The sequence below is a fragment of the Pelophylax lessonae genome (assembly GCF_965119305.1).
Source record: "Pelophylax lessonae genome assembly, chromosome: 7".
Classification (NCBI taxonomy): Eukaryota; Metazoa; Chordata; class Amphibia; order Anura; family Ranidae; genus Pelophylax; species Pelophylax lessonae.
Window position 1 is genome coordinate 146,217,018 of NC_138774.1, and position 25,037 is coordinate 146,242,054.

General features: G+C 41.4%; 1 protein-coding gene across 1 annotated transcript in view; it reads right to left on the minus strand.

Moving 5' to 3' along the window:
- IL1RAPL2 (interleukin 1 receptor accessory protein like 2) overlaps window positions 1–25,037 on the minus strand; it is a 1,216,730-nt gene that overhangs the window by 42,838 nt on the left and 1,148,855 nt on the right. Inside the window, exon 10 of the mRNA XM_082264611.1 lies at window positions 19,148–19,318. Coding sequence (XP_082120737.1) covers window positions 19,148–19,318 — 171 coding nt within the window. The remainder of the gene's footprint in view (window positions 1–19,147; window positions 19,319–25,037) is intronic.

A 25,037-nucleotide genomic window follows, 5' to 3' on the forward strand; every position in this document is an offset into this window, starting at 1 on the left:
TAACTGTGTGCCTAGCCTGTGCTTACTCACTGTGTAGGAGCTGATTTGACTAGGGGAAGGCAAAGATGAGTGTTCCTGCTTTGTAAGAACACGGGATCGATACCTTCCCTTCTGCCTGTGTACTGCCGTTCTGCCTAGATACAGTGTATTGGGCGGGTGTCGGCGGACATCGATACCCACCACTGGGCTCCTGCAGTGTGTGATCACCACAGGTGCTGGTGGCACATGTACCTCAGACCTGGATGTGTCAGATCCCGTACTTTTTTTTACTACAGGTTTCAAATTCAAAGCATACATCTGAATGGTTGCTAATGGCAATGTTTATCTGAGAATCTATCTTGGCCTCGCTCACCACTGAACCTGCAGCTGCCAGTATTTTTTGACTTGAGCAGTTTACCTGATTGTTGTGGGTTAGTGCAAATGTGCACTTATTCTCAATAGTTATAACCCTCAGAACTATATCTTTGTTGCAAGTTGACGTAGTAGTGTATAAACCCCTTACAATTTTAAAGCTCCAAAAATGTGCTCTAGGCATAGAAGAACTAAATGTCAAAAGGTAGTACTTGACAGAGATTTTAGATTTATAAATATCTAGGACAATTTGCCACATGGATACATCTCACTCAGTGCTTGAAATCAAGAGCAGTACGCCAAGGCATCATTGTACGAGATGGAAAGATTTGATTAGATATTCATAGTCTCTAAAGATGCATAAAAAGGATTCTGTGTTCTTTCAGAGTATTTTTATCACAATAGAATTGTTCTTAACATTTGAGACAACACACTTCTTGCCATGAGCCCAGGGCAGCCTATTATTATACCACTTAATACAACACTGTTACTGTTCTGCTGAATATGCAGAGATGGAGGTGAAACGTCTTTATCATGTATTTTTTCCTTTGTTGTATAAAAGTGCATACCGGGAAACATTTAGTAATACATTAGTCTCACATAAACAAAAACCACATCAATGTACTTGGCTGAATTGGACAAGAATTAATTAATATGTGTCCTCCTCCTCACAGACTTAAAGTATTCTAAAATGCATTTTTTTTGTCTTAAAATATATAAAAAAAAGAAGTTATACTTACCTGTTCTGTATAGTAAGATTGCACAGAGTGGTCCCTTACCTGTTCTTTGGTGGTCCCCTGCAAGTGCCATCTGCTCCTCCTCCTTCCAATTTCCCCCTTGGCAAGCCGGGTGCTATCGGAGCACCCATGCTTGCATGCTCCTCATCCTGGCTGTGTGCATCCACAGACAGACAGTGCTAGTAAGCCACGCCCCTGCTACCTTTTCACAAGTTTTGACTGAAAGCAGCAGCAGCAGCAGTCGCCTATGTTTCCTATGAATCCAGAAAGAGAGGAGAGTGGTGCTGCAGCTGGAACAGCGCTGGATCAGTGAGAGGAGTCAGGCAAGTCTATAGGGATGGGAAGGTAGGGTGGTAGGTAGTGGGGAGTTTTTTACTTTAATGGAAATAATGCATTAAGGTAAAAAAAAAACTATTTGGACTTTGGAATCACTTTCATTTTCCAATTGGTCAAACGAATGTTGCCTACCATCATAGTTATGAGCAATAGATATATGGGGAAAAATGAAGACAGAGGACCATAGCGTAATCCCGTAAAACATGTATATCATATTTATTAAAAAAAAACTACTCACAATATGAAAGCATAAGCAGGCATATGAAATAGACCCCTGTAGATCCAGTCGCGGCGTCCCGCGTGTATCCAAAACAGCATGGAACAGTAAAAAACAAGCCGGCTCCGTAAGGGGGAGTGTGGACGTTACATCTGGAGTAGCCAATGTTTCAACATCAAAAGACGTCGTTGGCGACTCCAGACGTAACGTCCATACGCCCCCTTACGGAGCCGGCTTGTTTTTTACTGTTCCATGCTGTTTTGGATACACGCGGGACGCCGCGACTGGATCTACAGCGGTCTATTTCATATGCCTGCTTATGCCTTCATATTGTGAGTAGTTTTTTTTAATAAATATGATATACATGTTTTACGGGATTACGCTATATTCCTCCGTCTTCATTTTTCCCCATATATCTATTGCTCATAGCGGAGTAATCAAGAGAGATTAAGAAGTGCCATCTACTTTGTTTGACATCCACCGAATATATTGATATATATCTTCTTGCTGGGAGAGGCTTTCTCATTCATTTGAGTAGCCATGGAGCTCTGGTAAGCTGCTTATAATACTTGTGCACGGAGGCGTCCCCATCTTGCACTTTTCCCTGGGTGTCTCTGGAAGGAGCGTTATTCACAATATCTTGCATTTGGATTTATTTATACTTGCACCATCTTTTTTGGGACTTTATTTATCATTTACCTTGGACACTACCCTCATATTACTTTGTGGATTATTCATTTGTCTTTTCACAAGTTTTTCAGAGTTTAAAATGATCAATTCACCTATAGCGCTGCGCTTTTAAGATTATTATGTTTATGGATCACTGTTAGTTGATTTTGTGCTAGCTGCTTTTACATTTATTTTATATCATTATTTTAATCTTTATCACTTTTTTAGCGCAGAAATATCCCTCTAGAATTTTACCATCATAGTTATTGCTTTCTATTTGGACACTTTTTTTCAATGCCTAACCTAAAGTAACACTGTGCGAAAAATATCAAAATTTGAGTAATGTAAAGTAGCTAATGGATATGATTTTTCACATCTACAGGACTGATTCCTGTGCATGACCATCAGTATACTGTTTCCGGGGGGAACAACTAATTGAGTAGTTCAGAAAATCTGTTATGAATGAGATTAATCTCTTACATTATAAAGCACCAATTTCCTTTTACCCGGTCTTTAAAGGGACATTCCAAGTTTTGAAATTTGTTATAGTGCTGCCCAGTTATGATCCCTGAGGAAGGCTGGTTCATGCATATAGTTAGTGTATGTAAATACAAATTTGTTTAGTTTCAGATGGTGTATGTGAGGATTTCTATCAAGTTACTTTTTGCTGTGTCTCCTGCTGGGGAAATTTCCCTTCATATCCTGTACTTCAAAGTGATCTGAATTACCATTTTTTGTAGCAATTTTAAATACAATACAGCAAGGAGTTACAATGGCTAGTGCTAAAGAGAACAAAGGTCACTAGCACCAATGTCCTATTTAGTCCAGGAAAACTTTTGGCAGTGGTTTACTCTGCTATTCTCCTCCTATTTTAACAAAACACAATAATTGTAAATAAAGTTTATTGGCACTAAAACTACTGAAATAAAGCTATACCAAATGCTGGGATACATTGGATGAGAAGTATAGGATTTTGTATTTTGGACTTTGCATTGTGCACTTTTTTTTTGTCAATTCCACTCTATATTTTGTTTGCACAATTCACTCTGTAAAGTTTGTGAAGATTGTCATTAGGGATGGGCTATGTGTTTGAGTCGAACATCAGCTGTTTGTGTATTCGCTGAACACAAGAACATCAGCTGTTCGTGTATTCGCTGAACACACAAACAAATGGGGCGCTTGGCGGGAAGTTCACCTGCTGATGAGCGCCTCATAATGCACTGCACTGTTGCAGTGCATTGGTTGCTGATGATTGGCCAAAGCATGCACCTGACCTGTATGCTTTGGCCAATCACAGCACAATGTACTGTCAGAGCCATGATTGGCTCAGGGGCTTAGTCCACGCCCCACAATATTGAAGGCTGCTGCTTACACGGCAGCCATGTATAGTGTGTGACAATGGAGATTTGGCAGGTAGTTAGTGGATAGTGTGATCAGACAGTGTTGTGTACAGGCATACTCCACTTTTAAAATGTATGGATATGTTGTAGTCCTGGGTCCCCTCTCAGTGTTCACCATGTTTTGTGTCCCTGTCACTTATGGTTCGGGAGCAGTGCCATGTCAAGCAGACCAAGATTTCCTATAGATGCCAATGTTAAAAACAGGGAGCAGGTGCCATGTCAAGCTGACCAATATTTCCTAGAGATGCCAATGAGCACTGAAAGCTGAAAATTGGTCTGGGGAGGAAGGGGTGAAAGTGCCCTGTATTTAAGTGGTTAAGGGAAAGCCTATGACAGAATAAAAAAATAAAAAATGGCGTGGGTTCCCCCCCCCCAAAATCTATGCAGCCTGGTAGGCAAGAAAAGGGGGGAATGAGTGAGCGTCCCCTCCTGTACCATACCATAACATGTTGATGGGGACAAGGACCTCTTCCCAACAACCCTGGGCTGCAGTTGTGAGGGTCTGTGGGTGGGGGCTTAGCCAGGATCTGGAAGCCCCCTTTAACAAGGGGCCCCCCCCCATGTGAATGGCTATCAAGTACATAGTACCCATTCACCAGAAAAGTGTAAAAACCAGAGAACACAGTTTTTGACCTTTAAGAACCTTAAAAAAAAAAAAAAAAGTGTCCCACGATGTAAATCCATCGTCAATCACAATGCCTGCTGGACATGAAAAATAGTAAAAAATTACAAAACACTTTGCCTCTTAAGAGGCTACCTGCCGTATGTCCGATCTTCAGCTTTGACAGTTCTTTTATAGGCAACGGGGTGGGGCCACTCGGCTATATCACCCGGTGACGTTAGTAGGGGGCGGTGCCTCCGGGTGACGTAAGTGGGTGGGCTTGCCCATGGCCTAAATAAGAGCTGTCAAAGCTGAAGATCGGGCATATGGTGGGTAGCCTCTTAAGAGGTAAAGCCTTTTGTAATTTTTTTTTTTCATTTTTTTTTTCATTTTTTTAAATCTGTATTGCCCGGGAGCCAACAATACATTGCAGCCGCGAGCAAGTTTGGATTAAATTTTTTCCTTTAGAAATGTCAGTATTGCTGCAGCAGGATCCATACATCGCCACTTTACAGGCACAATAAGGGGACCCCACAGGCATGATAGTTCAAATAATTTTTCTTTTTTTATTGTTTCACTTTAAGCATCTTTAAAATCATTGCTCCTTTAAAAAAAAAAATGTTGCATTGATACATGTCCGTCAGGTCTGTACCCGGGTCCCTACACACTTTTTATGGGAAAACTTGCATATAAGCCTTTAAAATTAGAAACTTTTTATTTTCCATGTTCGAGTCCCATAAACTTTAATAGAGTTCGCATGTTCGCTAGAACTTTTTCCCTGTTTGAGATGTTCTGGTGCAAACCGAACAGGGGGGTGTTCAGGCCATCCCTAATGGTCCGTTAATTCCATATTTTTTAAAATTTTGACATAAACAGCCTTTTATGTATTTATTTAATTTGTTTTAGTGCTGTATAACTTTGCTTACAAAATATTGGGTGTTTTTGCATTGAGTTTCATTTACAGCTGCTGAGATGCTGGGAAAGGAAGGGACAAAAAACGTTTTATTGTCCATTGAGGGACACAGGGAAATAGTAATTTGTCAACATATGGGCAATACTGCTGCCTTCAGGAAGTTGAGACACAAAAAAAAACAAGTTGTTAAGCCAGATACTCAATATAACTCTGCCTCCAACCGTTATGCCTCAGTTATTTCCTTGTATTAAATGGGGTTAGATGCTTATTCCCTGGCTCTGCTGAGGAAAACTTGAACTATTTGTTTCCTTTTAGGATTTGACTAATACAGTTTGACTCCCTATTGATGTCTCTGTTTACCTAGTCTGGAACTACTTTCAGTCCGCTGTTGGCAGTGACTTTGATTTGTGAAACTGTGTCACAAAGGAGTATATTTTTTAATAAGGACCCCTCCAACACAGCAAAACCTTTGTGTTCTGGAACAGGTGGATCAAATGTCTGAGCCACTATGCTTCTGTTGAAATGCCTTCTTAGAGGCATGTAAGTTTGCCTCTTGCATGGCAGTAATGGTGTGTTCATATGTGTATAGTACTTTGTGCCTGAGATGCAAAGGATACATTCAAAGGGTGGCTTATAAACTTACCCTTTGAGGGAAGGCATCTCTTCTGTCATGCACTTGATGGTGGCATTTCTGATCCACTGGTTGTCACACTGTGCATGTGCTTCAATGTTGATGAGGAAAAAGAACCCCAATCTTCAGGCAGTACAGCTGTAGTAGCTTGTAGGCAATGAATGTTATCTTCTCATGTGAAACGCATATCTCAAAGCCATAAAACTTCTATTTAAAATATAGCCCCACTTTTACCAGCAGGTGGTTTCCTCATTCTGGTGGATCTCTTGGAAATTTCTTTGTGTCAGTATGAATTCTTAGGCTTCAACCTGTAGCTTCTACTTTATACCCTGCATCTAGGTATCTGTCTCATTTGTTTTTTCAAAATTTTTGGGATTTTCTGTATCATAGTTTATATATTCCTGTATCATGTTCGTTCTGTATCCAATCAGGAAGCAAGAAGGAGTCATTAGCATCGCCAGAGCCTTTAGGTTGATATGGAACTGGTCATACTGAGCTTTAAGTAAATTTCAAGAATCTGTTACAGCAATGACTAATATGCCCACCACACTAGTGTGCCTTAACTTCACAGCTTTCCCATTGTTGAAAAAATAATAGAACATCTCTGAAAATTGGTAATGTCTTTGATTTTGAGTACAGCGGATTCTATCCCATTTACACCTTTTGGAACTTATTTACTAGAAGATGCACTGTCTTCACTTTATCAGACTAATTGTATATATATATATATATATATATATATATATATATATATCTATATATGATTAATCAGCCAACTTATACCAGGACTATAACACCGCTGTAACATCTATAGGTGTGAATTGGAAGGTCTTTCCCTCCATATTGCTGCTGCAAGGGCTGTTACTGTATATTATGAATTTCTCATTCCCTGAAGTCAAGGTTTATTGGTATTCTTTAGCTGTCCGTCAGTTGGTCTTTGGCCTAGAAATACATTGTTTGTCCAACCTTCTTTTCTCTGAGGTAAAGGGTTAGGTATCCTAGGCTTCTAATTTTGTTGCCAAACACTCTTGTTTTTGGACAAATTTAGCTATTGTCTAAGTTTGTTCCACCTGCTTTTTGCGGTGGTTGATTGGTTGTCCTTCACATTCTTTTTGAGGTTCATAATTTTTTCAGATAGCAATATTCCCCCTAGTGGTGCTACCTACCCTGCTCTGAAACACCAGATTCTTAGTGCTTTACCTTGTTAGTGGCAAATTACATATTTGTTTCTACTTTTTTCATTTAGGCTTGTTCAGGAATTCATTCAATAAAATATTTTCTACTACAATTTCCACATACATTGAATAGCTCCTGTGTCCCTCAACTGATGACAAAGAAAATACAATTTTTGTACTTACTGTAAACATTTTCTTGAGGTTTGAGGGACTCTTGTCTTGCCCATCTGTATTAGCGTTACGTACTGATTTGCTCATAAAACTGACAGATGGAGAGGAGGTAATAAGGGACTGGCGTACCATCTTTTATTTGGCAGTGTCAAAAAACCTTCAACTATTTCATGTCTTTAAGACATTTTAAAATGTCCAGGACTTGAAGTGGTTAAAACAAGCTAATGAGATTGCTATAAGTTTTTAAAGCTGGCTGTTTAGTAAAAGTGATCTGAGCAGCTCTTTAGCTGCTTGATCACTTTTACCATAGTGAGAAGCACTGTAGTGCCTGATCTGTGCTTAATTTAGCTGCAGTGGAGGACAGAAGAGACATCGGGGGTCTAATAGACCCCTGATGTCTCCATAAAGTGACCATTCACATGCCCAGACTACCAAGAGCCACCATTCATTTCCTAAAGTCAGCTCTGACCCTCTGCTATAATTACCTAGCTCAGACCTGCACAGCTTGTTATCTTTTCTGACTCTAATACCCTTTTATTGTATTTTTTATTAAATTTTATACAAAATAAAAAAAAAGAAAATCAAAGACACTGATTCTTATTAAATAGTATGACACATGAAAGCATTACCATGCAAAGGCATCAAAATCAATCCACTGGCTCATTTATTGTCAAGATGGATGCATAGTACACTGTACGGTGCTTTTAAGGTTATGATGATGTAGTCAGGGCCGCTGATAGACTATTTTGTGCCCTAGGCAAGACCAGCTAGGCCCGGGATGTAGTTATGTGGTTGTGCCTCAGCAGGGGTCAGAACAAGGAGTTAAATCAAGGAAAATAGAGAGTCTAAAAAATAAATATTGATAGAGCATAAAAGGTCAATACAGGAGAGTCTATAGAGGGAGAAGGACAGGGTAGGGGTTGAAGGGAAATTGATATGGGCCCATATGGCTGCCCCATGCTAAAAAATAAATAAAAAACACATTCCTATGTTTAGCTTGAGGTTGGATAGTCTATAGGGAAATGTAGAAAGCTTCTAGGGAACCAATGTGTTATCTAGGGAGTTGAAGCCTTTCTGGAATTCGTAATGTTATCATGGAGAAAGGCAAGCAGTTTTTCACTGACTAAAAAACATGTCATTTTTTTTTTGCCCTGCACTACTGTGGGGTTACTACCAGCATGCAAGAGTTTGGCAATTTTGAAAAAGCAATAAGCCTAAATTGGCAGTGCAGCCCACTGGTTGGGGATTAAGGTGAGCTTCATGTGCATTTTTGGGAATGTTGTTACCCAGGACAGTGTATACCAGTTAATAGACTCTGGTCCAGAATCGTTTGATGGGCAGTCCCACTAGATCAGTGTTAGTGTCCCCCTGTCTCCCCCATCTTACTGTCCCGCTGAAAGGTCCAAAGCACCTGAATTTAGCTGGATGTTGATGGAGCATGTACCATCTAAGTAACATCTTGTGGTAAGCTTCATTAAAAAAAAAGGTTTAGTGATCCATGTGCCATTGTGTTCCAGATCTGAGACAATTGATGTGATTCGGTAGCCATCCAGATCATATAGGATTGGCATTCCTCCTAGGTGGAACTACCAATTGAAGAAATGACTCCTTTGGACAAGGGATTGCAAAGGCATATGTGTTTAAAAGGGGTGAAGGTTAAAGGAAAATCTGTGTTTCAAGCTGAATTACACATACAGTAAAACCTTGGATTGTGAGCATAATGTTTTCCAGAATCATGCTTGTAATCCAAAGCACTCGTATATCAAAGCGAATTTCCCCATAAGAAATAGAGGAAACTCAGATGAATCGTTCCATAACCATTTATTGATACAAAAATGATTACAGCAATACAAAATAAAGTATAAAGTGTAATCATATTGCCAGTGTTGGGGGTAACTAGTTACAAATAGGGTTGAGCGAACACCTAGATGTCCGTGTTCGACGGGTTCGGCCGAACTTTAAAAAAAAGTCCGGGTCCGTGTCCCGGACTTTTACCGAACTTTTCCCGGACACCGAACCCCATTGAAGTCAATGGGGACCCGAACTTTAAGGCACTAAAATGGCTCTAAAACACCAAAGGAAAGGGCTAGAGTGCTGCAAATGGCAGCAAAACGTAATTAAGAGCATGGCAAGTGCTCTGCAAACAAATGTGGATAGGGAAATAACTTAAAACAACAAAAAAAAAACAGAAAAATAAAACAATGTTCTTCTTCATCTCTGAAGGACGAGGCCCATATGGAGTAGGAGGGAGGTTGAGGTGGTGGTGGATGTGGCGGTGACATAGGCGTGCGCACAGGGTGTGCTGGGTGTGCCTGGGCACACCCTAATCACCTAGGGCACATAGCATTGCCAGTGAGGAGATGGGAAAGATCTCCCTGGGACCTGCTCTGCTCTATTTCTCCTTGCCTACAGGTACATGGCCCCGATACATTACTCTCCCTGCTGGCAAACACATGCATGTGTATTTCAACTTTGGGGTGCACACCTTAATGCAATAGGCTGCGCACACCTATGGGCGGTGTAGGTGGAAGCGGCGGTGGAGGAGGACCAGGGCCGGATTAACAGCATCATGGGCTTGGTGCTGAGGATTTTGAAGGGCCTTAAGGGCCGTGCCTTGCCATGCACCCAGAGGAGGAAGGGTGCAGCCATGCATGCCTAATTCAACATGGGATGCTGTCTCTGAAGCCCATAAACACATCCATGCATCGCCAACTGTCCCTCCTTGTCCGGCCTTCACGCTGTGTGGGGAGGTTCTGAGGGTGCTGCCTGGGGAAGCGAGCATAGAAGCCAGACTTCTGTGTTTACAAGTGACAGAAGAGCGGTAACAGTGAATATGGCCAACCCGGGGCCTATATAAAAGGTAGGGGCCTGGAGCTGCAGCTCCAATAGCCCCTACATTAATCTGGCCCTGAGGAGGAGGACGAGGTAGCCAACACTGCTTCTTTTCAAAAATTTTAAATGAGGGTACACCCCAAAAGAGTGAGAAAGAGCAAAAATGGAACAATGGGTGGGTAAGGTCGGTATCCATTGCTATTCTGCATAAGGTACGGAAAAGTCCCGTGGGATCCATGCCTGGTTCATTTTAATGAACGTGAGCTTGTCCACATTGTCTCTGGACAGGCGGCTGCGCTTGTCTGTTATAACGCCCCCAGCCGTGCTAAATACCCGTTCAGATAATACACTGGCTGCAGGGCACGCCAGCACCTCCAAGGCGTAAAGGGCAAGCTCAGGCCATGTGCCCAATTTGGAGACCCAGAAGTTGAAGGGGGCAGACCCGTCATTCACTACATGTAGGCGTGTGCACACATACTGCTCCACCATGTTGGTAAAATGCTGCCTCCTGCTAAGACGTTCCATCTGAGCTGCTGGTGCTGCTGTTTGTTGTGGCGTGCTGACAAAGCTTTTCCACATTTCGGCCATGCTAACCCTGCCTTCTGAGGTGCTGGCGGTGCCCTGGTTGCGTTGGCGACCTCCTCCTCCTCCTCCTCTGCCTTGTGCTTCCACTGTGGCCCCGCTGTCAGATGGGAATGCCAGCAGCATGGCGTCTACCAGCGTGCGCTTGTACTCGCGCATCTTGCGATCGCGCTCCAGTGAGTGAATTAAGGACGGTACGTTGTCCTTGTAACGGGGATCCAGCAGCGTGGCCACCCAGTAATCAGCACAAGTTAGAATGTGGGCAACTCGGCGGTCGTTGTGGAGACACTGCAGCATGTAATCGCTCATGTGTGCCAGGCTGCCCAGAGGCGACGAAAGGCTGTCCTCTGTGGGAGGTGTATCGTCCGTGTCCTCTGTATCCCCCCAGCCACGCACCAGTGATGGCCATGAGCTGGCCTGGGTGCCACCCTGCTGTGAACATGGTTCCATCTCCTCCTCCAGCTCCTCCTCCAGCTCCTCCTCCTCCTCATCCTCCTCATCCTCCAGAACTGTGCCCCTGCTGGACAATTGTGTCCCTGGCGTTTGTGTGTGCAGGAACCCACCCTCGGAGCCCCTTGCGAATGACTGCCCTGAAAGCCTTTGAAATGTTACCTCTTCATCCTCCTCCTCCTCCTCCTCCTCATCCTGTGCCACATCCTCTTCCATCATCGCCCAAATTGTTTTTTCAAGGAGGCATAGAAGTGGGATAGTTAAGCTGAGAATGGCGTCATTGCCACTGGCCATGTTGGTGGAGTACCCAAAACAGCGCAACAAGGCACAATATATGCAAATGTCAAATATGCAAACTATGCCGCAATTTAATGTTTTTTACACCAAAAGGGTGTGTATTGAATAGCGGAATAGGATAAAAAACTGTGTATCTCACACGTACAAACACAGACTAGGCCCGATTAAATTTTTTCCTACCCTAAAGGGAGGATGAGGAAGAGGAGTATGGAACATGCAGCACCCTCAAATCTTCAGAAGTATGAGATGAACCCCAACAACTTGGAAAGGTGGATCTCTCTCACACGTACCGACACAGACTATCCCGCAATTCAATTGATCCTCAAAGGTTTTTATTGAATAGCGGAATAGGAAATATGATCAAAAAAAGTGTATGTATCTCGCACGTACACAACCACACTAGGCCCCAATTACTATTGTTTGTACCCCTAAAAGGCTAGATGAGGAGTAGGGGGAGTATGGAACAGGCAGCACCCTCAAACCTTCAGAAGTATGAGATGAACCCCAACAACTTGGAAAGGTGGATCTCTCTCACACGTACCAACACAGACTATCCCCCAATTTAACTGATCCCCAAAGGTTTTTGATTAAATAGCGGAATAGAAAATATGATCCCAAAAAAGTGTATGTATATCACACGTACACAACCACACTAGGCCCCAATTACTATTGTTTGTACCCCTAAAAGGCTAGGAGTAGGGGGAGTATGGAACAGGCAGCACCCTCAAACCTTCAGAAGTATGAGATGAACCCCAACAACTTGGAAAGGTGGATCTCTCTCACACGTACCAACACAGACTATCCCCCAATTTAACTGATCCCCAAAGGTTTTTGATTAAATAGCGGAATATAAAATATGATCCCAAAAAAGTGTATGTATATCACACGTACACAACCACACTAGGCCCCAATTACTATTGTTTGTACCCCTAAAAGGCTAGGAGTAGGGGGAGTATGGAACAGGCAGCACCCTCAAACCTTCAGAAGTATGAGATGAACCCCAACAACTTGGAAAGGTGGATCTCTCTCACACGTACCAACACAGACTATCCCCCAATTTAACTGATCCCCAAAGGTTTTTGATTAAATAGCGGAATAGAAAATATGATCCCAAAAAAGTGTATGTATATCACACGTACACAACCACACTAGGCCCCAATTACTATTGTTTGTACCCCTAAAAGGCTAGGAGTAGGGGGAGTATGGAACAGGCAGCACCCTCAAACCTTCAGAAGTATGAGATGAACCCCAACAACTTGGAAAGGTGGATCTCTCTCACACGTACCAACACAGACTATCCCCCAATTTAACTGATCCCCAAAGGTTTTTGATTAAATAGCGGAATAGAAAATATGATCCCAAAAAAGTGTATGTATATCACACGTACACAACCACACTAGGCCCCAATTACTATTGTTTGTACCCCTAAAAGGCTAGGAGTAGGGGGAGTATGGAACAGGCAGCACCCTCAAACCTTCAGAAGTATGAGATGAACCCCAACAACTTGGAAAGGTGGATCTCTCTCACACGTACCAACACAGACTATCCCCCAATTTAACTGATCCCCAAAGGTTTTTGATTAAATAGCGGAATAGAAAATATGATCCCAAAAAAGTGTATGTATATCACACGTACACAACCACACTAGGCCCCAATTACTATTGTTTGTACCCCTAAAAGGCTAGGAGTAGGGGGAGTATGGAACAGGCAGCACCCTCAAACCTTCAGAAGTATGAGATGAACCCCAACAACTTGGAAAGGTGGATCTCTCTCACACGTACCAACACAGACTATCCCCCAATTTAACTGATCCCCAAAGGTTTTTGATTAAATAGCGGAATAGAAAATATGATCCCAAAAAAGTGTATGTATATCACACGTACACAACCACACTAGGCCCCAATTACTATTGTTTGTACCCCTAAAAGGCTAGGAGTAGGGGGAGTATGGAACAGGCAGCACCCTCAAACCTTCAGAAGTATGAGATGAACCCCAACAACTTGGAAAGGTGGATCTCTCTCACACGTACCAACACAGACTATCCCCCAATTTAACTGATCCCCAAAGGTTTTTGATTAAATAGCGGAATAGAAAATATGATCCCAAAAAAGTGTATGTATATCACACGTACACAACCACACTAGGCCCCAATTACTATTGTTTGTACCCCTAAAAGGCTAGGAGTAGGGGGAGTATGGAACAGGCAGCACCCTCAAACCTTCAGAAGTATGAGATGAACCCCAACAACTTGGAAAGGTGGATCTCTCTCACACGTACCAACACAGACTATCCCCCAATTTAACTGATCCCCAAAGGTTTTTGATTAAATAGCGGAATAGAAAATATGATCCCAAAAAAGTGTATGTATATCACACGTACACAACCACACTAGGCCCCAATTACTATTGTTTGTACCCCTAAAAGGCTAGATGAGGAGTAGGGGGAGTATGGAACAGGCAGCACCCTCAAACCTTCAGAAGTATGAGATTGTGTTCACTGTACCCCACAAAGATTGAGTTCACTGCACCCCACAATGATTGTGTTCACTGCACCCCACAAAGATTGTGTTCACTGCACCTCACAAAGATTGTGTTCACTGTACCCCCCAAAGATTGTGTTCACTGCACCCCACAAAGATTCTGTTCACTGTACCCCACAAAGATTGTGTTCACTGCACCCCAAAAAGATTGTGTTCACTGCACCCCAAAAAGGATGTTGTTCACTGCACCCCAAAAAGGATGTTGTTCACTGCACCCCAAAAAGATTGTGTTCACTGCACCCCACAAAGATTGTGTTCACTGCACCCCAAAAAGATTGTGTTCACTGCACCCCAAAAATGATTTTGTTCACTGCACCCCAAAAAGGATTTTGTTCACTGCACCCCAAAAAGGATGTTGTTCACTCCACCCCAAAAAGATTGTGTTCACTGCACCCCAAAAAGATTGTGTTCACTGCACCCCACAAAGGATTTTGTTCACTGCACCCCAAAAAGATTGTGTTCACTGCACCCCAAAAAGGATGTTGTTCACTGCACCCCAAAAAGGATTTTGTTCACTGCACCCCAAAAAGATTGTGTTCACTGCACCCCACAAAGGATTTTGTTCACTGCACCCCACAAAGATTGTGTTCACTGCACACCAAAAAGGATTGTGTTCACTGCACCCCAAAAAGATTTTGTTCACTGCACCCCAAAAAGATTGTGTTCACTGCAGCCCAAAAAGATTGTGTTCACTGCAGCCCAAAAAGATTGTGTTCACTGCAGCCCAAAAAGATTGTGTTCACTGCAGCCCAAAAAGATTGTGTTCACTGCAGCCCAAAAAGATTGTGTTCACTGCAGCTCACACACAGAAAAATGGATGTGGATCACTGACACCTGCCTATCTCCAATCCCACACCACACAGCAATATCGATTGTAGTTTGTAGAACACAGTTTCCCTAAAATTCAGCAGACTCTGTCCCTAACAGGATTGAGAAGAGATCGTAGATCAGGATTGAGTGCAGACCCCACCCCCCACACAGCAATATCGATTGTAGTTTGTAGAAGACACTGACCCTATAATTCAGCAGACTCTATCCCTAAAATGCCTACAACTCGCCCTGCCTAAACACTCCGACCTGTCCCTCAATTCTATCCGGACACAAATGGTTTTTTCCTGCCTATCTTTCCCTAATCAGCAGCCAGCACGTTGATGTGTGCTCTGTCCCTGAATCTAAGCAGCATAATGACGCCGCTGCGGCTGCCTCGAACTTATAAAGACTTGGTCACATGCTTCAGACGGCCAATCACAGCTACTGAGACATTTGCAGACATGGCTGGGATGGCTTAAGGCACACCAGTTAAACGATTGTTGATTGGCTGTTGAAAGCCCGCCATGAAAAGAGCGCCAAAGCATGCAAAACCCGGAAATAAAACGACCGAACACGGATTTTTACCCGAACATACAGTAAAGTGTCCGTGTCCGTGTTCGGGTACAAAAAATCCAATTATTCGGTACGAACACGAATAATACAGTCCGTGTTCGCTCAACACTAGTTACAAAGTAACTAATTACAGTAACTACATTACTTTTTTTAGTAACTAAGTAAAGTAACTAGTTACAATACTAATATTGGTAACTTCACTACTTTACTAGGCTATAGGAAGTAACTTCACTACTTTACTAGGCTATAGGAATGCGCTTTCCTGCGTTACCCAAGCCGTGCGATACAATCGTTATTTCGAAGAATAGAGAGGGATGAAGTTTATGACTTTTTGCTGTACTTTATGTTTTATTCTGTTTTTTTCAGGTTTTGTTCTCATGTTTCCCAAAGCCTGTGTTTATACAATAAACTCTATGCAGAAAGAGTGTCATGTATCTTCTTCTACACGGTCAATTAAGAAAGAGGAAAGTAAAGTAATAAGTAGCCCATCTCCCTCCCCCTACAGTGCATTTACCCCCAATTGGTCTTCTCATATTAATGTGAATATTTTCTGCCCAGGTTCATCATCTCTTCTTCCAGCGGTTTCTCTCATCCCATCATCCAACCATCTCCACCGACTACAACTCCCTTCCCAGTGCAACGTCCAAAGTAAGTACCCATATATAGGTCTTTAGAGCTAAGAATACACACACACATATATATATATATATATATATATATATATATGGTTGTATGTATATGTATATGTATGTGTGTACATACATGTACACATATATATATATGTATGTATACCACCTGAGACGTCCCAAGTGTTTACCGCTCGAACGTGACCACTTCCCATACCTTAACATCCAACTCCTTGCTGTCTATGCTTCACCATGGTAATTCGCCAATATCCTCAATTACTGTCATGGTTCCCGACAATAATTGCCACCACACCCGACAACTATGGTCACCACCTTTTCGTCCCACATCCAATGCATTACAATCTCATAACACTTTCTCACACTTCTCATAAACCCCCCCCCCCCCCCAAAACCCCCCCCCCCCTCTCTTTACACCTCGCATATTTACTTATAGAATATATGATATGTATGTGTATATGTTACACCATTTTTGTAAACATGTGTGTGTATGTATATATATATATATATATATATATGTATATATATATATATATATTTCTTATACATACTCTTCATTTACACCATTTTCATATCCTTATGTACATTCCACATAGGAATTTTCAGTACATACAGGATTTTTTTATAAATACAGATTTTTTTATATATACAGAATTTTTTTATATATACAGATTTTTTTATATATACAGTTTTTTTATATGTAGAGATTTTTTTATATACTCTTTTTTTATATACTCATTTTTTTATATATACATTTTCCATACATACATCTTTTACGCGTAAACATGTGAGCATGCGCATATATATGCGCATATATATGCAGCTAGTGCATGTGTATGTGGCTTTACAGGTCCGTACATTCTCTCACACCTGTAACATTTTATATCTCATTTTCCATTTATCTTCATCTTTTAAGTTCCAACCTTTAATTATTTATATTTATTTTTAGTCCAAATTTCTAACTTCCACAAGCATTCCTGACCATCACCATCACCCCCAGTCCCATCGGCAATTGGCATCCCCTTTCCCAAATCTAATACAGACCGACACTTATGCCACACACTATCGGGACACTTCATAACATATGTTGCCAATCAAAGTTTTAAGCTACATACACTTTTCTTCATCCTGATTTCTCCACACTGTTCCCTGCCTGTCACACATCCCCGAGGCGCTCCCCTGCAGTGCTAGTACCTTTTTGCCATATTGAGCCACCGTACCCGAGCTCCCCACACTACTGGCATAAAAGCCCACATCCAATATGGCCCCTGCACGGCCTGAAGAAGGAGCGCATGCTCCGCAAACGCGTCGCCGTTCAAGCACGCAGAGTCGACCAGGAAGTGACACCACGGCCCTCCATCCTACGGACCCACGCTGCCGGATCAACACAGAGAGATCAGCGCGTCCCGCACCAGGAAGCCGCTGCATATCCCTCGCAGCACCAGTTCCAACAGGACTTTTGGAGGACCCCCCGGACGAACTCTGCACACCCACTATTGAGATGCCTGTTTTTAACATACTCCTGTGAGTAGTACTCTTGCTATTGCTATTAAAAGTTTTTATTGCTACACTTAGATCGGCGCCCGGTCTTTTCTCTTCTTGTTTTGGGTCATACAGGGTTACTTCACCCTTTACTGGAGGCAGCCATCGAAGTGTTCAGCAAGCCACACCGGACTTTGTACACTGAAGCCCACCTTGCCATACCTAGCTATATGCATAGAAACTGTTTACAGTTCTGATCATCTGATTGCGCCAATCTCTCCTCTCCTCCTTGAAAAGTAATAAGTAGTGAAGTTACTTTTCAAATGCAGTAACTAGTAAAGTAATCTCATTACAATTTACAGAAGTAACTAGTAACTAGTTACATTTTTTGAGTAACTACCCCAACACTGCATATTGCTACAATTAGATGGCATTGCTCTTTTTGTTTTTTGTGCCTCTAAGTGTAGAAGGATCACAGTTTTAATGTAAAAAAATTTGAATGACACTCACAATGTTAAAAAAAATATCCTGTGTTAAGGAGTCCAGTGCTCATCTGTGTAAATCCGCTGGTGTATACAGTATGTGGCCCGAGGTCTGTGTGCGCTGGTGGCTCTCAGCACTTCCTGGAGAACCTGGAGACACTGGGGAACTGTTGACGTCACTCCAAAAACATATTACGCCTGCCTCACCCCGCTAGGAGTGTCTCAGAGTTCTCCAGGAAGTGCTGGGAGCCACCAGCACCCCTGGACTTCTGGCTACATTCTGTATACACCAGATTTCTTAATGCGGGATATTATTTTTAACATTGTGTCATTCCAATTTTTTTTTTTTTTACAATAAAACTGTGATCCTTCTACTGCTCGTTTATAAAAACCGCCCTAGTATATCAAGTTACAATTTTTTGCTGTCAAATGTTGCTCGTATGCCACATTATTCGCAAACCAAAGTTTCACTGTAGTTTCGGATTTGGATGTAACAATAATGCATAAAGAAAAGGACATGGTGAGAATATTGCAGAAAACAGAAATGAAGTGCACAATTCAAGGTGGTTATATCTTACATCTCCAAAAGCCTGCATTGGTTTACAATAAAAGTCAACTGGGGTCATCATAGTGTGGGGGAAAGAAGGGTTGTTGAGTATACTCAATAGAGGCATGTAGGGGAAAAGCAATTTACTGGAGTATTTAACCAGACTTTTTGGTATGTGATTGAGGACAAAATTGGTAATATGTTTGCGTAGGACAGGATAAAATCTACTGATGTTAGCCCCACCTGCTGTTGGTGCTATCTGATATGCTTAATCATAAATTATAAAGGGGGGTTGGAGGTTACAGGATAAGATGGTTAAGAGAGCTAACTAAAGCATAAAAAGTATTTTTTTTTTTTTGGGAAGCACTTGGTTTAGCGTCAATAACCTCTTCTTTCTTAGTGATACTAATAAGCCCACTAGAGACCTAAACAGCAGAATACAGAATCAAAAGGGATGTAATGAAATAGAAAGGCTGCATTACTCTATTCAGAACATAATGTGAATGCATTGCTGTTAGGTAAGAGGATTCTCTTGTATGTTTGTTTTTCCAATCCCAGTTGCAGGAACGACTGCACCCCATTAAGTTATACACAGTGATCTGTTCACAGGTCATGATCAGCATAAAAAATAACAGCTCTAAATACAACTGATTTAAGATATGTTCATTTATCATCCCCAAACTCCTATGTAGTTTAAATTGTACTTACTGCCACTGGGGATCATATCTCTGTCTGGAACAAAGATTTTGTATCCGTAGTGCTTTTCCAGGATATCTGGAAGTATCTCTAGTGCAAACTGTTCTTCCTCTTTGCTCTCATGATCTAAAGAGTCTGGATCCACTTTGGTATATGAAAGATATGCATCATATTCTTTGTTGTCTTTGAAATAAAATATGGGATGAAAAAAAAATAACAGGTCATTAGAATAATATACATAAGGGATTTACATATAAATAAGAAATCATTTTAACTACTGTATGTTGTGTTATTATACGTTATTGTAATTTCTTCTCATCATATTTAAAGGCTTTTAATTTTATTTAAGATGTTACTCCTCACGGGGCTTTATATACTTAACCATTTCCCCTGTGGAGCAAATTTTTAATTTTTCACATACATGTTAAAATCTAAATTTTTAACTATAACATTGCTTAAAACTCACAGAACACTAAATGTTTTATGAATGCAAAGGTCCTGTAGCATAAAAATTTGTGGCTGCAATTTTTTTTTATGTTGCGCAACATTTGTGCAACTGTTTATCAAATAAACCCATTTTTAATAGGTGACACATTAAATGCTTCTACAACAAATGTGGGAATCAGACTGAAGGATCCATACTCACAAAGATGCAGGATGCTGCATGCCAAAGTCCCACCGGCAGCCACGGGAGACTGACTGACTTTGGCAGGCAGCATTCTACATCTTTGTGAGTATGGATCCCTCTGTCTGATTCCCACATTTCAATCTACAGTACCTGATACATTTCCATGTTTGTTACTATGTTAGATTTTTTAACCATTTTATTTTATAGATTATGTCTATGCATCAACTCTGAAGATTAAAACTGAACTCATCAAACGCATTGGGTCACCATAGATGATATGACACATTTACCATGGACTATTTGATTAATGTATATAACCATGTAATGGGTTTGTATATTTGGGCCAACTGTTTGGCATTATGACACATTTTCCCAGTTCAATTGCTGGCATATACTTAATAAATCTATACTATGTTTTTATTACTGGCTGTGTGGCACTTCATCTAAAGTCCCAATGGGTAAACTGCATTTGTATGTACAATAGGGAGGTGCCTCTTGGGGTACTACCAAGCATATTTTGTTTCTAATCTAGTGTTTATTGGGTTTCAAGATGTAGGAAAATGTATAGTTGTCTAAACTTCAGAGAAAATACAATTTTTATTTACAAAAAAAGAACTGTTTAACTAAGGGAAGTAGAACTATTGAAGGCGATCCTAAGATAACTGTATATTGCAGCCTTTAGCTTTGTGCCACCCACTTGTGGTGATTTTTAACCATTTTAGTGCCAGCCTGCCCCTTCATTACCAAGCTATTTTTCAGTGTCCAGTGCTGTGAACACTTTGACAATTACTTGGTCATGCAATGCTGTAAATAAATTAATTTTATTAAATAAAACAATTATGGTCCTAAAGGTTTTTGGGCAGAGGAACTTGACTGGCCATCACCTTAACCCGATAGAACACCTTTGGGATGAATCAGAGTGGAGACTGTGATCCAGGCCTTCTCATCCAACATCAATGCCTGACCTCACAAATGCAAGAATGGTCAAAAATGTCAATAGACACACTCCTAAACCCTGTAGACAGCCTTAATAGAAGCATTGAAGCTGTTATAGCTGCAAGGTGTAGGCTAAATCAATAGTAAACACTTTTTAAGTTCACGTGCGTGTAAAGGCAAGGGTCCCAATACTTTTGACAATATACACATGTTGTGCTACCCACAAAGGAGCCCCTTGGTAATTTTGGGCTCTCTGTTCTGTGCCTCAAATCCAAGAACAACCTCATCCTCACTGGCACACTTGGTTGAATGAGTCATTGCAAGCATGTGTAGGACACAAGTATAGATACCTTTATTGATGCGAGTCAGAGTAACTGACAGGTAATAAATACAGTAAATCAGAACACACAGGTACATTTGGACAGTCTGCTAGACAGAGTAATAGCTTTACCAAATTAACTTGATTTCCATTTATCGGTATAGAGCCTGACTCCAACGCCTGAATCAGCAAATTCAGCAATGCACAGTGCGTAAAACATGTTAACTGCAATGTGAATATTAACCCTACAACTGGGTTAGAATGCAATCTTAGAATGGCTAGGGTATGGTATAGCGTCCACTGTGAGGTACCTCTTAACTGAAAAAAGGGGCAAGGGTCTATGGGTAGCAACTGTAAAGGCAGTCTTTAGTCCTGACTTCAGCTGGCAGATATTGGGCCCAATGACACTGTTGGTGCGCTTGAGGACAGTCAATAAGGTCTGCAGGCAGCAATAGAGCTATAAAGTAGCTGTGTAGCCAGTTTCTAAGGACTTAGTCTCTAATGGTAGCAACAAGTCATGGCTGCACCTCCCACTTACCAAACCCGCCTACACAGTAGTAGTGGGTCCCTCTGGTTAGGTGTCAGCTCACTTTGGTTTGCCTAGGAGCCTCTGGTCTGTATGGCAAAGTCTGTATCCTGGCAGTAGTTCCATCCCTCAACATTGTCTTTCCAGTAGCTCAGTCTCTCTCACTCTGTCTCACTCTCTGGGATGGTACCACAGTATAGTCCTCTCACTATCTCTCACACTAAACTAACTCCAAAGAGTAGCTTACATGAGAGAACTACATGTCCTAGTTTCTCTTTCTTTCATAGATGGGCACAGTGCCCCATAAATCATAACTACTGGGTTACATTGCCTCTTCCATGAGTAGGACTAGCAGAACAAAAAAAAATGTTTGGGTCATCTACCAACATGTGAGTTTTTTATCATGTATTGTTGATTTTAATAAATTGAACATACTACACCATCCGAGTTCCATTTGTTTTTTAGAGGTATATCCTCAACTATCCTTGCGGAGGAACTCAGAAGGAGTGGAATTATTTGGATACATCATTATCTTGGGAACGAGTGCGTCTGACCTGGTGCCAGTTACCATTGGAGATATCGTTCTAACCTGAGCTTCCAGTTTGGTCTATGCCTGTTTGACCTCTGTTAATTGGGGGTCAAGAGTTCCAGGAAGGAGACACCTCCACTAGAGCACGTGGTTTCTGCAAGAATTATTAGTTAGGAAGTTCTTTGGTGCTGGATTTCCTTCCTTTTTTCCACTAATAACTGGCTTTCATGCACTCATCTATGGACTTTATGGACTTTGTTTTCTATTAAGTTTCCATTTACATGTTTTAAACATTGTTTTGGCGCTGTACACAATTTTTTTATTTTAGTATTTGGTCTGATTTACCTATGTACTGGCTGCCTCCTAGTGACCAAGCGCAGCTATTTCTCTTCTTTCTTTGTTGCTACAACCAGCACACGGTGAACGGGATTTTTCTCCTGAGTGGTTCATCGATGTATATGGACTTTTTATGGACTTTCTTAATATAATTAACTATATGTTTTAAATGGTGTTCATTTCATCTTGTGTTTATTATTTTAAAGGTCTTTGGGGTCTCATTGACACATCTTTTGTTAGGTCGATATTAAGCGCTGCACACCTTGTTTACATTTTTACATGTAGAGCACATAGTGCTCAAAAAATGTTTGGGACTTTGTATGAGATGTGGCCACTGGGCACATGGTGTTATATATGATATTGCATATACCTGGGCTGGTAAGCACAAAACAAGTATAGAATCAATTAACATCATGTGTTTTTAATATTGTATAAATGGCAGTTGATAATAATATAAAAATACAGTACAATGAGGGTAAAAGGGGTATGTATATATAAGGTTTGGTAAAAAACTGTAACAACATAAATAAACATTCAAGGAGGTACTACAAAACATTCGTGTATGCCAGGTGAAACTTGTGGGTATATTGTTTGCCTCATAGGCTCGACGCGTTTCGTGAATTACATTTTTCACTTCCTCAGGAGCAGGCATGGTAATGGCATCTAAAAAGGTATATATATATACATATAAATGTGATATTACATTAAATAAAGGAATGTTTTGTAAAATTAGCGCAAGAAACTGAAGCTTACACATGAGTATGGAATGTCAGTCAGGTGATGAAATCGCCCGGAATTGAGTCCCCAAAGGGAACTGAGAAAGCGGCCTCCACAAACACAGCCAAGGCGCAAGATCCATGGTGTGGTAAAGGAATCAGGAAGAGGTATTGAAGGGCTCGATTTGGTAATAGCATGACACTGTACAAAGGGATATAAATATGCATATATGCATAAATCAAACCAGTGATCCATACATAAAATACATAAGCATAGAATGGTAAAGAAGGATGAGCCCAAACCATATGAAAAAAGAATCCAAGTCAGTATACCAAAGTGTGAGGTAGAAGTATGTGACTATATGGACATACCAAAGCAGAGAGAAAAAAAGGGGTGAGACATGCATGAAAAGTGTTTGAACTATAAAGACCAGTGACATCCCTAAAACATCAAAGAAAACAGTGCTAAAAAATGAAAAATAAAGTGAGAATCACAATTATTAGGGAAGGAGAGTCCCAAGGGTGAGGATATTGAAAAAATGTGACGAAAAGGAGGATGATAGTGAGGCTGGGACAATTAAATAAAGTGAGTCATGGAACCTACGCTGGGACCGGGCGGGAGGCAGCTCTCAGCGTCACAAAGCTGTTCAGTACGGAGGGAGTCCATCGGGCAAGCCGGTGTTGCCCAAGACGGTCTCCCTCAAATGAACGCTGATGGAGTCACGTGCAGGGACGCCAACAAGCGTGTGACGTAATACCCTGCACGGAGAGGTGTGACGCCGATGCGTCGCGGCCACGGCCGAAGATCCCGCCCCCACCTCGGTATCTGGCCGAAGGGGGGAGAGAAGGACGGACGCGGACGGGGCGCATCGCAGTTCCCAAAAGGGACCACACGGGAGACACACAACCCAATGACATGGGTGAAAAAAGTAAAACAATGAGAACCAGTATTAAATAAACATACAAAATCAATATACAATACCCAATGCATATGTAATTCGTATATATGGTGCCAATTTGGGATAATACATCATTATATTACAATGATAAAACCACTGGTTTCACATCTCCATCCCTGGATCAATATTATTAAAGGGAAAAGGGAGGAAAACATGGGGTGGGGGGAAAGGGAAGGGAAGAAGGGAAGGGGGGAGGGAAGGGAAAAATGAAGGACAAAGGAAAGGTATTAGAGGATTGGTGGGACTTTGAATGAGACTCCTGCCTTGGGTCTCCATCCCTATGTCTACTATTTCATGTAGAGCACATAGTGCTCAAAAAATGTTTGGGACTTTGTATGAGATGTGGCCACTGGGCACATGGTGTTATATATGATATTGCATATACCTGGGCTGGTAAGCACAAAACAAGTATAGAATCAATTAACATCATGTGTTTTTAATATTGTATAAATGGCAGTTGATAATAATATAAAAATACAGTACAATGAGGGTAAAAGGGGTATGTATATATAAGGTTTGGTAAAAAACTGTAACAACATAAATAAACATTCAAGGAGGTACTACAAAACATTCGTGTATGCCAGGTGAAACTTGTGGGTATATTGTTTGCCTCATAGGCTCGACGCGTTTCGTGAATTACATTTTTCACTTCCTCAGGAGCAGGCATGGTAATGGCATCTAAAAAGGTATATATATATACATATAAATGTGATATTACATTAAATAAAGGAATGTTTTGTAAAATTAGCGCAAGAAACTGAAGCTTACACATGAGTATGGAATGTCAGTCAGGTGATGAAATCGCCCGGAATTGAGTCCCCAAAGGGAACTGAGAAAGCGGCCTCCACAAACACAGCCAAGGCGCAAGATCCATGGTGTGGTAAAGGAATCAGGAAGAGGTATTGAAGGGCTCGATTTGGTAATAGCATGACACTGTACAAAGGGATATAAAT